Source organism: Helicoverpa armigera, chromosome 4 (genome assembly GCF_030705265.1).
Source record: "Helicoverpa armigera isolate CAAS_96S chromosome 4, ASM3070526v1, whole genome shotgun sequence".
Lineage (NCBI taxonomy): Eukaryota > Metazoa > Arthropoda > Insecta > Lepidoptera > Noctuidae > Helicoverpa > Helicoverpa armigera.
Window position 1 is genome coordinate 1553524 of NC_087123.1, and position 16090 is coordinate 1569613.

General features: G+C 33.8%; 1 protein-coding gene across 1 annotated transcript; it reads left to right on the forward strand.

Moving 5' to 3' along the window:
- Positions 1-7910: 7910 nt before the first annotated feature.
- On the forward strand, positions 7911-15481 carry LOC126055923 (very long chain fatty acid elongase AAEL008004). The gene is made up of 6 exons (XM_049846860.2): positions 7911-8183; positions 8968-9158; positions 9867-9947; positions 12989-13151; positions 13531-13667; positions 14109-15481. The coding sequence occupies exons 1-6, from the start codon at positions 8126-8128 to the stop codon at positions 14301-14303; spliced, it is 825 nt and encodes a 274-aa protein (XP_049702817.2). The 5' UTR covers positions 7911-8125; the 3' UTR covers positions 14304-15481.
- Positions 15482-16090: the final 609 nt, after the last annotated feature.

Below are 16090 nucleotides of genomic sequence, written 5' to 3' on the forward strand. Positions count from 1 at the left end.
TGGTTCTTTGCTAATAAATCGCTTCTGCGCAGATGTAGGTCAGAGCTCAAGATTCGTGCCGATAACTATAGCTATCTTGACAGACTTGATCTATTAACAGATTGGTAAAGCTACCAAAGATACAGAAATGTACAAGTTAATTATGAAAGAGATTTCACGGTCAGGATTAGGACATTATGCTAAATGCATCATTTTAATTAAATACATTTAGAAATACCAGTGAACTTGGATTGTTATTTGACAATAACCTAATTAGAAGTTGATGCAATTAATTGTAATTTACATTGAAATCTAATTCGACTTTGATCTGGGTTCAATCACCGGCTTACAGTTTTTCATTTCAATTTCTTTTATCATCTACATTTGCCTTTTTCTATATTTGGGGTAGTTTCCAGAATAACAGAATGTACTGGTGCAGTAACAGTCTTTTTCAAAGGAGTGACTGCCTATCTGACTTCCTCGACCTGGTTCTCTAATCTGAGCTAAGTTTTAAAACTTTAGCCATATATGATCGTGTGGTCGAATTTATAAATAGGAAAAATATATATTTTCCAAAATAATATTTTCGACTATAATAAAATGATATTTTTCGTCAATACCCGAATACAATTTTCGTTGTATTTACGACCTTGAAATCCAAAACCACAGTATTAAATGTAATGTGATTGTTCTAAATGTTTCAAGGTTTTCATGTATTCAGTTTTTGCTTAGCAAGTTTATTCATAATATTAATCACGTGACAATTTATTTGTTTGCATTCTTATACATGTCTTGTATGCACTTTGCAAATCAATAATTACCTACTTGTATGTGCATTACAAACATTAAACAAATGTTATGTCAATGTTTTTGTTGAATAAATAAAAAGATCTGTATCTTATTATCAATACTAATATAACAAAGAGGAAATCTTTTTTTTTTTGTTTCTACCTGAAAGGCTCTGAAGCTACCGAACCGTTTTGAAAAAATATTTCAAATATACATTATCCCTGAGTAACAAAGGCTACATTTTTTCCGGGTACGGCATAAGTTCCCACAAGATGCGAGTAAAACCGTGGAAAACAGCTGGTCTTTACTAATATTATAGCTGGACAGTTGGTTGGTTTTTTTGATCTAAAGCTTGGATATAATGAACTCCTGGACTCCAACATTGAACAATGATTTTGTGTTAGATAGTTCATTTGTCGAGAAAAGCTACAGACTGCTATATCAAGGTACCCTATCTTCAAATCTTACTATAAGACACAGTAAAATCAGGAGAAACAGGCAATGTTTAATGGTTCGAAATAGCGTAAGTAGTAGACACAGAGTCATTTAAACGCATTTTAATGGTACTCGTCTGTCACTAAAATTAAGTACCAAAGACAAGGTGCAGTGCAAGTTTATAAGTGCTATCTATGACTCACTTGGCGCTATGGCTGATAAGTTTATGATTATGAAGAAATGTGAAATCCTTTCTTGAAATAGCTTCACATCAGTAAGGGCATATTATAGTGCACAAGCATTTGCGCAGACGCAGGTGCACTCTCTATTTCTTAAATCTTATAGCCCGATGGGACGGCAATCCGACACGACCGGAGAGAGATCAGGCGCAGGATCGACATTTACGTGCTGTCCGATGCACGGGTGTCAGTCATAGTCAGTCAAGTAAAGAGACTAATTTACTTTTGTAATAAGTAATGACTATTTAAAGCTGTCATTTAGTGACATTTAGTGCATCAGTTATTGAAAAGCCGCTTAAGCTTGGGTTTCCTAGGAAAGCGGTGCAGTCATATAGCGGCCGTAATATTACGGAGGCAAATGGACGGTCGTCTTTACGGTGATGACATGTGAAAAGTTCCACGGCCGTTTTAACACACTGTCATAAACTTTTTGTTAGTTGTATTATACTTACTAACCTGTTTTCTTTCATATTTCTCAAATTTTACGACACCAATTCTGTTTTAGTTGACTTTTCTATAATCTTTACTTTTTATATTATTTACTGCTTCGTGGTTACGAATGAAATCTATTAAAATTTCGTCGTCCTCGCTGCTCCAAGAGTTGGAAATCATTTTTGACGTTGTTCCGAAAAAAAAAACACAAATACGTATTAAAAAAGCTTCACCGGTTTCAATAAAACGTTCACCAAACTATCTGACACCGTCAAGACGGCCGTCATGCAAATGGCGGCACCGCTTTTTGAAGTTACGGCGTCAGTTACCGCTCTCTAGGAAACCGCCCCATTTTGTTTACATAGACAACGTTCTAGTGACGTCATTCACCGCTGTATTACGGCCGCTATATGACGGCACCGCTTTCCTAGGAAACCAAAGCTTTAGTATACATTACGGTTTAAGACATTTATTTCCCAAAAAGAATACAATTCACTTAATATGAGAAATACAAGTTAATCTTAGAACTAAATACATGTACGAATTACTTAAGACGTAGGGTAGCTTCTAAATAAAATAAACAAATCAGTATGAACAATATTCAAGTTTTGTGGGTATTAGGAGAACTGAGGTACTATTACGTATCGAATGTTGATGGCAAGTCATTAGCAATATACATTGGACTATTTGTGCGTAATATTTCAATGTTTTCTTGCGTACAAGTTACAAAATAAATTATATATATTAGACATAGATATATTATATATATTATATACATTTTAGATATGGTTTTTTTTTTTTTTCTTTAATTGTTTTTTTTTTATATAGTAGTTAGATAGTTTTTTTTTTACACATTAGCAATTATATATTCATAAGTATATGGTTATGTAATGAAGTAATCGTTTTGTCCGAAATATACATTTAAATGCTCAGAGACACATTAATAAAAAAAACTGTATCTATTGTATCTTATATACTTTATGATTATTATATACTTCTATAATATCTTTTTTTTGTTTGTTTGTACTCCAAAGGGGAGCCTTTAGCTACAGAACAAATTTCAAAAATTATTTCACTTTTGAAAAGCCACACTTTTTCCGAGTAACATAGGCTATATTTTATCCTGGTACGGACAGTAGTTCTTAGGGGACGCGGCTGAAACCGCGGAAAATCGGCTAGTCGATTGCAAAACAAGTTCTGTGTCTGCGAAAACGACTCCACGAATAAATTAAAGTGCTGGCTGCTAGTAAAATAAAATGTATGACACCATTCACTATTTAAATAATACTAGGTATGGTTGATGTAAAGAACTATATGGAAAAGGTATAGTTATCGGCACGGATATTGAGCTCTCGGCGGAAGAGCGGGGATCGCTTTGCGCACTGTACACATAAAGCAATAAACCAATAAATCGCTTCTGCGCAGGTGAAGGTCAGGGCTCAATATTCCTGCCGATGATTATACCTATCTACACGTGCATAAAAGCGCGGGATAATTGCTGGATATGTACGTTCAAGATTGTAGATAATTTTCTCAATTGTCATTGTCTTATTTTTGTACATAAGAATCACAATTAAATGCTAAAAACATATATTATAAAGTACACAGATCTAAGATTTCCTGAAAAATTACATTTGATTTATTGCTTAAAGTCAGTTTATTGCTAAGATTCCTATCTCGATAGCAATAATGGAGTTTCCACAGTTATATTATGTGTTCAGGAAGGAACATTTTTGTGGCATTGATAACTATTATTCTTAACAATAAATAGCTCCCTCTAGAGCAGTGAGCAGAAATTAAAATGTAGGAATAGGCACCCCTGTTGCATATGTGCGCAGCACACTTTGCACTGAAATTCCGCGAGGGGCTGGGAGTTGCAGGATTGTTCGAAAGAGTTACCACAACTGCAACGGCTATGACATACAAAGGGTTTTAGAAGCAACCAACGGTGACCGTGGTATCTTTACCTAAGCCAGACAAAAAATGACTTTTAATTACGGACCATCATCAAACGTAGGAACTATACTTGTTAGAGTATACTATGTGCATTGGTAAAATTGAAAAAAAAAACGACATTATTAGCTGCTTTGGGAAAAAAATATGAGTTGTATTAATGTTTTTATTAGCAGCTACATGTAATAACTTTTCGTCAATAATTCTTTATCACAAAACAATGAAAAATTCTCACCATTGTTTTTTTTTAGTAAATACTTATTTGATAATATGCCTAATTGCGTGTAAAACTATTATGCTGATCCTAGACACCAGTGAAAAACATAAATTCATGTAAGTAGGTACATAAATATGTACATATAATTATTATACATATATATGAATGTATACGTATAGGTATGCATATATTGGCAGACAACCTGGAAATTCTTTTCGTTGAATTCCAAAATCATAAAAACAATAAGAATAGGAATTTTAAAACTAGCAATTGATGTCATACAAATTCCAAAAAAATAATTCCTTTTATTTTTTACACTTACTTCTGACTACTATTTAGTAGTCAGAAGTAAGTCGTGGAAGTCGTGGTGGCCTTGTGGGCAAAGAACCAACCTCTCGAGTATGAGGGCGCGGGTTCGATTCCAGGTCAGGCAAGTACCAATGCAACTTTCTAAGTTTGTATGTACTTTCTAAGTATATCTTAGACACCAATGACTGTGTTTCGGATGGCACGTTAAACTGTAGGTCCCGGCTGTCATTGAACATCCTTGGCAGTCGTTACGGGTAGTCAGAAGCCAGTAAGTCTGACACCACTCTAACCAAGGGGTATTGGGTTGCCCGGGTAACTGGGTTGAGGAGGTCAGATAGGCAGTCGCTTCTTGTAAAGCACTGGTACTCAGCTGAATCCGGTTAGACTGGAAGCCGACCCCAACACAGTTGGGAAAAGGCTCGGAGGATGATGATGACTTCTGACTACTATTTCACTCGCTTACCAAAGAAGATACTTCCCGTATATAGAAAATAGGTAATATCTCTTTTCCTGCTATGTATTCCACATGGTAGTGGGGTCAACCTATCTATTTTTTTCTCCTCCACTTCACTCTATCCATGACATTGCTCTCGGACACCTGGCAATCCTTTATATCTTTCGCCACCACCCACATCCCACCATATAATACTGGGGCGGCTTTTAGATCTCCGACCATCATCTCCCGAGTCATTTCCCAATTATGCTGGGGTAGGCTTCCTAAAGTCCGGTTAAGCAGTACACGGCCTTCTAGGCTGAACTGCGAGATGCCATACAAAAAAAAAGGTAGGCTTCCAGTCTAACCGGATGCAGCTGAGTACCAATGTTTTACAAGGAGCGACTGCGTATCTGACCTCCTCAACCCAGTCACCCGGGCAGCCCAATACTCCTCGGTAAGACTGGTGTCCTACTTAATGGCTTCTGTCTGACTAACCGTAAGGACTGCCAGGGACGCTCAATGACAGCCTACAGTTTAACGTGATTCTAGATCTTCGACCGGGGGTAGAAAATAGCTTCTTCTTTCTCCTACCCTGTTCCCAAATTTTACTTGGGGTCGACGCAATATGTCATTTTCTTCCATTTTCCCCTGTCACTCGTCATACTGACGTAGAAAATAGCTATTAAATAGCTATTGTGTCAAGTTTGGTGTCAAATATATGCTCAAGCTTTTCATGAAGTTATCAAATCTACGATATGGCTACGACATATAGATGAAAGAGTAACAAACATACATAAATTCGCAAAAACTTTCAAGTTTATATAGTGGTAGGATTAACGTCATAAGTTACATTTAGAATTTCTAATTGTTTCATTAAATTCGGCTTTTACCTATTAGTCTAATTGGAATGACGTTATAAAATTATGATTATTTAAACACGTGTAAAAGGAAAAACAATGACCATTGTATAAATAATAGAAATAGTGCGAAAAAAAGCTTTTTTAATATTCGTTTTAATGATAGGACAATTTGCGCATAGTTGGTAGGAAAGTGCATTTTCAGAGCGTCATATTATTCCAGGGCATAATTACAATGTATACTGAGACTGAAAAAAAACTTTTCCATTTATTCTAAAGTATAGTAAAGATGTACTGCTACTATAGGAGATCTGGGTAGTCCATAATAAAAACTTTTCAAACAAAGAGGTTTGCCAATTTTTTTCAATGGTTTCAAACCTTTAAAACGGAACACTTAAAAACATTTAAAAAATAAATTGTTGACAAGAAGTTGACAATGATGTCAATATGACGTTAATTGTTGATGGAGTTTACAATTTGTGTGTAAAAGTGAAAAAAATACTATCTTAGGCCCGGTTTGCAATCAAATGGCTTTGTAATTAATTACATAATCGTTACGGCGCGGTGCGGCATTTCTGTATAAAACTCGTAAACAAATAAGAAAATATTTTATCAAGGAAATTATTATAAAACCATTCTTCACAACTTACCCAAACAATAATCTATGCAAAATTTCCAAAAAACATTATCTTGTAGTGCCGGCTACAAAAATAGCACCTACATTTGTATCAACTTAATTGGTCAAAACCTTATTACGACTAACGGCCCTTTCACACGGCAGTCCAGTTTTTTACAGGATACCGTTTTTTGCAGGATCCCGTTTGATCGCAAAAGATAATATATGCTAGTGTTCACACGAGCAAACCGCATGCAGGATCCTGCAAAATGCTGTTCCCGTCGATTTGAAACTGGATCGTTCGTTCAGTATAAAGCGGGAATCCTGCAAAAACGGACGCTGTGTTCACACGTAGTACAGTTTTGCAGGATACAGTAAAATGCCGGTCCCGCAAAACTGGACTACCGTGTGAAAGGGCTGTTATTTTTAAAATAGGAGAACCAATTTTACATTGAGTAAGTACTAATTAGAAATTTTCACCCAATGTTATTGGAATGACATGTCGTTTAAATTGGAATACATATGGAAATAAAACCTAATTCACTTTACAAAAATGTACCTTTAATGCAAAGTTGGTGTTAAAAATAAACTGCAACCTTTGTGCATCCAAGTGTTGCTAATGTACCTATATGTATTTTAACTGGGTCACATCAATACAAATCAACGATTCTTGGAATAAAATAAAGTAAATACGATAAAGTAGATCGTCGATAAGAAAGCTTGAATGAGATCAAGCTGCTGTCTCCTGACTACAAAAGTTAATTGAAATAAGATTGTGACCAACCACATTACACATGTACTAATTTTGCAGTCGGATCACAGATAAATAGGTAGAAAAGTCGTGGTGGCCTAGTGGGTAAAGAACTAACCTCTCAAGTATGAGGCGCGGGTTCGATTCCAGATCAGGCAAGTACCAATGCAACTTTTCTAAGTTTGTATGTAATTTCTAAGTATATCTTAGACACCAATGACTGTGTTTCGTATTCATACATTTAAAAAAGTCTCAAAAAGTCCTCATAGGTGTAGTTTTCCAGAAAGAATACTAACATTTTTTTCCAGAAAATATAATAGGGATTTTGAAGTCATCATTTCTCATCTAGTAGGTACTTATACAATAATTATGTATCTGAAGTAATTGAGTTTATAAACTTACCTGAGATATTATGATTATAATATATGTTTTCAATTTCAACGATTCCAGTCATACAAATATTGATAGAGTCTTAAGTACACACTCACTCGAGTATTTTATATTATCAAAGTATTCATTGGAATAGAAACCCTTCATTTATTATTCAATATTATAACACTATGGTTCATCTCATCTGCCTTGCCTTTTCTCAACTATGTTGGGGTTGGCTTCCAGTCTAACCAGATGCAGCTGAGACCTGTGTTTTACATGGAGCGACTGCCTATCTGACCTCCTCAACCCAGTTATCCAGGCAACCCGAGATCCCCAAGAAACATTATAGTTATTTAAAATTATAATCAACAAAATTTATTTAACTTTTATCAATATAAAATATAATATAATATAAAAAAAACAAAACAGCTTTTCCTCCAAATAAAAAAGTATGTAGTTTGTAAAATACAATTCTTAACTAAAAGTTTTTTACATTTATAAAAATCTTTGTCAATAGTATGACCCGTGCGATCATCGAAAAACCTGGTGAAATATAAAACTTAAATAACGTTAATGATTGTTAGTCCGTAAGAGTCGCTTGCGCAGATCGCTGGTCAAGTGAAAAATATTTACTTGTAATATAGATTAGTTAATGAGATTTAAGTGGATAAATTAGTTGTTGAATTGTGGTGGTTATTTAAGTTTTTATTTTAAATAATTAAAATAAATAAGAAATAAAAATGGCGGTGGTTCAGCATGCGATGAATGGATACAAATATGTATTCGAAGAATTATCGGGTAAGTTATTTGTTTTTTTTTAAATATTATTTACAATTTATATAAAGTTTTAAATATAAAGTAAATTATGAATTTTGTTTTCTTTTTAATCTCTAATAGAAAATTAATGACTGTAAATATTTTTTATATTATATATCTACTTATTTTAAAAATAACTTTAAAATCTATTAAAAAATCCTGGGGTGCTAGTTACCTATACTATTTTTCGATTATGTAGGTACCTTTCTATTTTCTGTATTCTTACTGATCCAAATTATACTCACAAAAATATATATATTTTTCAATTACACAATTACAATGGCAAATATCGATGGTCCTTCTAATGAAAGGTATTTGAATATAATTTTGAACGCCATATTTTTTTTTATGTCGTGTTATTTAAATTATGAAAACTCTAGTCTGCATTGGTAACTGTATTTGTTTTATGTGGATATGCTCACCTCGTTAGAAATCTAATAAAATTAAAAAGTTTGTGTGGTAGTAAACATACAATTTCTAAACGCCATTCTGGCTGATGGAAAAAACTACTGATAAAATAGAATAAAATAAAAAGTAGTTGTGAGATATATTTTTGAAACCGTTTCTTCACTAGTTTTTGTATATATTTGTAGATATAAGGAAAACTATTTAATCCCCATTTATCAAGAAAGGCCATGGTTCTTTATCTCGGTCCACGAAATAGTTCCCATGTAACCCGGCTGTAACACCTGGTGGAAGCTAATTCTTTATATTTACATAGGTTTACATAAAAACTCCCTAATCTAACCATTATAATATTTTTCAGATCCTCGCACAAAAGACTGGTGGCTAGTATCAGGGCCAGGCCCACTCCTCACAATACTGGCCACATACCTCTACTTCTGCACTAAAGCTGGTCCAAGATACATGAAGGATAAGAAGCCGTATAACTTGAAACTGGTGGTCATGGTCTACAATGTGTTTCAGATAGCATTGAGTCTGTTTATGACTATTATTGTGAGTAGAACTTTAATTTTGTTCTGTTAACTGACTGTGTTAGAAGGAGGGTTGTGATGTTGACTGCACATTTCCCTGGTATTAGAGCTAAATTGAAAAAAAAAAAAATAGATTCGCGAAATGTTGTGTGAATGGATTTGTTACAGTTATAGTATAGGATAGCTGGACTATTGCGTTTAATGTTATTTTTTTTTTAAATTTGAAGAGAGGTTAGAAGGATTATGCTCAAATATGGAGCTGTGAACGAAAATGGCCGTTCAAAGAGTTTTGCTGTTACCGGTAAAATAGCAAAAAACATGTATGTTACAATTAAACAAGAAAATTACAATCATTGCCCTTAATTACTTCTCACGCTAAGTCGCTCTTTAATTCCGAAATAAAGTTTTTTTAGTTACTTAGACTAATCTTCAACTAAAACAATAAAAAATAAATTAGAGTCATGCGTCAAAAAAAAACTATCGTTTAAACTATCATGATTTAAAACGTACAAGAAACTTGAATTTTAAATTTTCATTTATAATTCTCATCTAACTATTATAAAAACGTGTACATTTTTGTAAAATAGTGTTGTATTATTTATTAAAACAATGAAATACGTTCAGTCATATATTTTAATTGTATACTAGTCTCTGGTTATTTGACTATAAAAGAAACGGAATTAAACTTACGTACGTTATTTAATACTTATAATTATTTTTATTATTTCAGGGTTTGAGCTACTTCTTCACCGAAAGCTATGACAACAAATGCTACTCAGTTGATTACTCGGACAGCCCGAGGGCTATGAAAGTAAGTCATATTTTCATTCAATATTATAAACATTACACTTTATATACGTGAATCATAATTACAGTAATAGAAGTCATATAAGGTGTTTTCTGTTACGGTGTAAAATACTCTCATCAGCCTAGCTTGTTCAAAACTATATTGGGGTCGGCTTCCAGTCTAACTGGATGTAGTCGAGTACCAGTGTTTCACCAGGAGAGACTGCATATGATCTCCTCAACACTCACAGTTATCTGGGCAACCCGATGAATAATCGGAAAGACCCATAGGTATCTAAAGATCCGTAAAGTTTACCAAATGTTCAAAATATGGTACCCCGGGACCCCCACCAGTTTAACGTGCCATCCGAGCACGAATAAAGTCATTATAATATCGTCATAACAAGGTGCATGGTTACTCCCTACTGTAAAATCCCTTGTAATGAAAAAAATCTATTACGAATGTGGTCTTGGAACTTAAAACCAATTTGGAAGAACTATGTAGAATTTTAGAAGGTTTGAAGGCTAAAAGATCATCAGTTCGAATGGAAGGAAATCTTTTATGACTGTAAATTGGCGGTTTCAGTTCAACATAATGCTTGAACTTCTCACCTAAGTGTTATGTTCTTACTTTTTGTAAATAACGTTAACAAATACCTACCTTTATTGTAAATGTAAAACCATTAAATATTAACAAAGCAATGCTTACTGAGAGTACATCATTATATCCTTATTCTATACATGTCATTGCAAATATTTAACCTTTACAGAGTAACTTGTTATAGAAATCTAACAAAAACTTTTACACTGAAACAATGAATAGTTTTCAAAGGATTTTTTTATTGTTTTACGACAAATGATTTTTCGCACGTTTTTTTCTCGAATTAATTATACTTTAAAATCTTCCTAGTTTATTTTAATGCTTTTATAGAAAATCCAAATCTTGGTTTCTTTTCTAATAGTTAAATAATAATATTAGGTACATCCAGTACCTAATTTATAGTTCTAACTACAGTTTGGACTGTTTAATCCAGATTGAAGAAAAAAATATAACAATAGAATAAACAATTGGTGAGCTCTTAATATTATTCTCAATGTCAGTCTTTCATCATTTGATATTGTCTTCAAATAGCTTGTAATTATTTCAATCAATGAATCTTTTGACAATGAAAAAAGTTAAGTAATCTCCTGTAGTATCTTTAGGCAATCCATTGAAAATGTAAATTAATGTGTAGGTACTATTCATGTAGGTAACACTTCATTAAGATCACAAAGGTACTTACACTTTTAGATTAAAAGATTCTAGGAATGAAATACAACTGGGGATATATTATGCAGAGTCTCAAATGTATACTTTCGGAACTGTTGCAGGGATTTTATAATAAAAAAATATTTTATATGTAATTAAAATAAACATTCTTCCGCTCATTGTGGCTTGGCTACTATATCTTAACCTTAATGACCCGTTCAATGTTTTAAGACTTTCGAAAGCACTGTTTTGTTTTTTTCCTGAATATTTTAATTGAATCATTTATTATGTAAACAAAGGAATTAAGGATGAAATATTTATCAGTATCAAAGATAGTTGTTCTCCTTAAAGTAAACTAAATATACAAGTTGTTTTTTTTTATAAAATCCCATTCTCTTTTCGGTGATTCCGCTACCGTGATTTTATTTTTAGCTTATTTGGTACCTATGCAAGGGCTATTGTTTGAAACCATTTAATAAGCACCCTATTAAGTGTAATTTGTGTCTTCTTTACCTACTTACATCTTTTTCCAATACATCTTTGGCAGTGGTTATCACAGAATGTAAAAAATTTGACGACCAAGGTGTATCGTGTTGCTAGGATAACTGAGTTAAAGGGTTTAGACGGCAGTCACTGCATGTAAAGCATGCCATGCGAAACTGCTGTTAAACATGATATTTGGCAGTACCTATAACTAAACTTTGACTCGTGACGGAATGCTAAGTATGTGCCAATAATTGAATTTTAATTATTATTTCACTTGTCGGGCAACTTTTATTAATTAGGCTACGTGGTGCTCTGGGTACGTGATTTTTGTGATAATGCTAATAATTAGTTTGATGATAATGACAGTGAAAGTTTGGATTATTCTCGTTTCAATTATGTATTGGGATACGTAGGTATACCTAATAGTAGGCAACTGGGGGTAAATAAAATACACAATATTTACAGTACATACTTTTCCTGAGAAGTTAGGCAAAGTTGTTAAGTATGTTTTTAAATATAAAATTACCATGTGCTCGGACTATTTAATTTAATACGCCCAAAATGAAAATCCGAATGATATGCACTATAAAGTGACTTGTGTGCGCTTTGTGAAAAAGCAAAAATATAAAGTACCAAAAATAGGTCTATGAATTTAATATATTGAAACAAACAGCTACTAAAACAATAATAATTATACAGAAACATCACGTAGAAACAATATTGATTATGTCAACATTTATTTTCGCTGATCCGTCGGAATCTCACGATGCGTCACTTCGGTATTGACCTTAATAAGTAATACGGATTACAAGAACTTTGTGACACTGTTTTTATGTTAGTCAGAAATTGTTTAATAGTTTGGGTTTTTGGTGGTAAAAATCTGAGAAATTGTTCTCTCTTACCTGTGGTTTTTGCTGACATTGAGGTTGGGAATAACTCAAGGGCGATACATATAAAAAGAGCAAAATGAAAGTCTTGGAGATTTGACAAACTCAATGTAGAATTGTTATTACTATCCTTCAGATGCCTTAATTTGAAAGAAAACTGTGTCCACAGATTCCTGTTCCAATCTGCTTGCTTACTGTAAACACTCTTTGTGAGATTAAATAATATATTATAATAATATATATTATCGATTAAGGGTACTTTGTATCTGGGTGTGCGAAGTAGTTCCTAAGGCATGCGGGCGAATCCTCTAGCGGAAGCTAGTTTCCAATACAAGATTACCGAATACAAAATTACCAAGATTAAGATGATTAATAAAAATTTATTCGTTGTAAAATTACTACTCTCAATACCCCCTTATAATGTATTATGTTTTTATTTTTCAGTGGGCATCAGGAGTGTGGTGGTTTTTCTTTGCGAAGATCACGGAACTGCTTGATACAGTCTTCTTCGTGCTGCGAAAGAAAGAGAGGCAGATCTCCTTCCTACATTTGTACCATCACACGATCATGCCGGTTATTGGGTGGATTGGAGTTAAATATGCTGCAGGTTGGTAACAAATGTGTCTTATAATAATATCTGTGCAAACCAAGAGGAAGCATGGACTCTAGACAGTATCAATTTTCAAAAAACTCAGAGCTATGAATAACTGTTATTATGATGATATGTATACTCAGGTTACCTAAATTAAACCTCAGCTACTTTTCTTCTATTAAAGCCTAAGCTTAGCCTACAATCATTATAGTACCTAGTAACATCTACGGTATTTATGTCATAATTCTGTAATTGACTGGTTTGAAGAACTATGTCGATAAGTTACAAAGTGAAAAAGTTTTCTGAGATAAGCATCATTTTACTCATTAATAGACTCAGTATAGTGTACTTCTACTGCCTTTCGCTAATACAATTTTTATCTTTTTGTTTTCAGGAGGACAAGCAGTACCCGAAGGTTCCATCAATGCGTTCATCCACGTCGTCATGTACACTTACTACCTGATCTCCGGTCTCGGTCCTCAGTACCAGAAGTACCTGTGGTGGAAGAAACACCTCACCACCATGCAGCTGGTAAGGAAACTGACATTTTAATCTAAGGCTTTCATTTTTCTACCTTTGCCTGCTATCAAAAATATATAATTTAGATGCAGACTCCATTAGAAAAACGACCCCAGTGCCTGATCTTACTCCAAGCTTTGATCGCAATTTACTTGGAAGTTTAACAGCTTATTATTAAACGTGGTTTTAAAAAGTATCTGCTTTAGTGCTAGGTTTATACCGTTACGTTTCTTCAAGAACTACTTTAAATCTGAAAGGTTTAATGCTATAAAGTGGGTCCTTTTTAAACCACGCCTTAAAATAAGGTGTCTAGAGTTTGAAATAGATCAACGAGACGAGTAACCACAATGACACTCAATCGATTGTAGAAGTACTTAATTATTCTGTTCGGAACAGATCTTTTTGAGTCTAAATCGGACTTGAAACGTCTATTTACTTTCATTTTTTTTCCAGATCCAGTTCTGCCTCGTAGTCTACCTCAACGTGAACAGCCTCTCTTCAAGTAGTTGCAACTACCCCAAGTACCTGAGCTGGCTCGTCATGTTCAACTGCATGGCTTTCTTCTATATGTTCGGCAAATTCTACTACAATAGCTACGTCCAAGGGAGCAAGAAACGGTTCGTCACCGTCTGCGAAAAAGAACTTTGAATTTATAGGAATAAGGTTGAGATTTGAGTGTAAAGCTTTGGTTTCCTAGGAAAGCGGTGCCGTCATATAGCGGCCGTAATACAGCGGTGAAAGACGTCACCAGAACGTTGTCTATGTAAACAAAATGGGGCGGTTTCCTAGAGAGCGGTAACTGACGCCGTAACTTCAAAAAGCGGTGCCGCCATTTGCATGACGGCCGTCTTGACGGTGTCAGATAGTTTGGTGAACGTTTTATTGAAAGCGGTGAAGCTTTTTTAATACGTATTTGCGTTTTTTTTTTTCGGAACAACGTCAAAAATTTGTTGCAACTCTTGGAGCGAGGACGACGAAATTTTAATAGATTTCGTTCAAGTTGGAGAAGCAATGTATAATATAAAAAGTAAAGATTATAGAAAAAGTCAACTAAAACAGAATTGGTGTTGTGAAATTTGAGAAATATTAAATAAAACAGGTTAGTAAGTATGATACAACTAACAAAAAGTTCATGACGGTGTGTTAAATTAAAACGGCCGTGGAACTTTCCACATGTCATCACCGTAAAGACGACCGTCTATTTGCGTTCGTAATATGACGGCCGCTATATGACGGCACCGCTTTCCTAGGAAACCCAAGCTTTAGTTAACTGCTGTAATTTTCTACTTTTGTGGAGTACCTAGGTGGAATTGAAACTTATATGACAATTTAAGTTGTTGTGTAAGCAATGTTATAATAAGATTCTTTGTGATTTTAATTTAGAGCTTAATTTAGTTACTGAAATATGTACGTCAAAACTGTGAAAATCTTAATTCATCCCGTTTTTATATGGCTCCATTAATTTTTATTGATCCTGTTATTCTATTATTCTAAGGTAACCTTGTTATTATTTTAATAGGTGTTCGTACTGTTGTTGAAAAAAGCGAGAAAAAGTGAGATTGTGCATCTTGCTATAACAATTTTAGTAGGTGTTACTGAATATGTATCATTTTTAAGTACTACCTTAGTTTCTAGGAGTGAAAGTTTAGTTCTTCAAGAGGATTCGTACTTAAATACTTATGTAACTTACTTAGGATAGAAGATAATGGCTAGTTGGTTGTGTAGCAGTATTTTTTAATTTTTAATTGTAAATAAAGTGCCTAAGTAGTAATGCAGTTATGATTCTGTTTAGTGATATAATTTTGAAATAAAATACGTTAATTAAGTATGTGTTTTTATTTAATGCCTAAACATAGATTATAGAAATACTAATGATGAGCTCCTTGTAAAGCACTTGTACTCAGCTCGTCCGATCAAACTGGAAGCCGACCTCAACATAGTTCGGAAAAGGGTTCGGAGGATGATAATGATTAGATCAAGTTCAGGCTGTATTTTAAGAACTGTGATAGCTAGACTGTTGAAGTTTTCACAGATGAAGATTATTGTTGCCGCTATGACAACGAATACTGAAAACCAGAATAACATGGAATATTTTAAGGGGATCAAAACCGTTTGTTGCCCGTGGTACTACCAATAGTACTACCAGTAGTACCACGGGCAAATTTTTCTTCCCGTAGTACTACCAAGCGGTCTGGTAGTACCACGGGCAAGAAAAAACTACCCGTGGTACTACTGTCAATATTTTAGGTTTTTTTCAACCCTTTTGTTGTCACAGTTGATATGGTCATCCTAGAAAGAGAATTGAAATATATATTTTTTTAATGTGGATATATTTTGGTACTATTTCTTAAATAGCTCTGGTAGTTGTGAAATTTTTCATTGCTCAAAATCGACAAGAGTCAAAAACACTTAGTTTTTTTTCTCAAATAAGATTT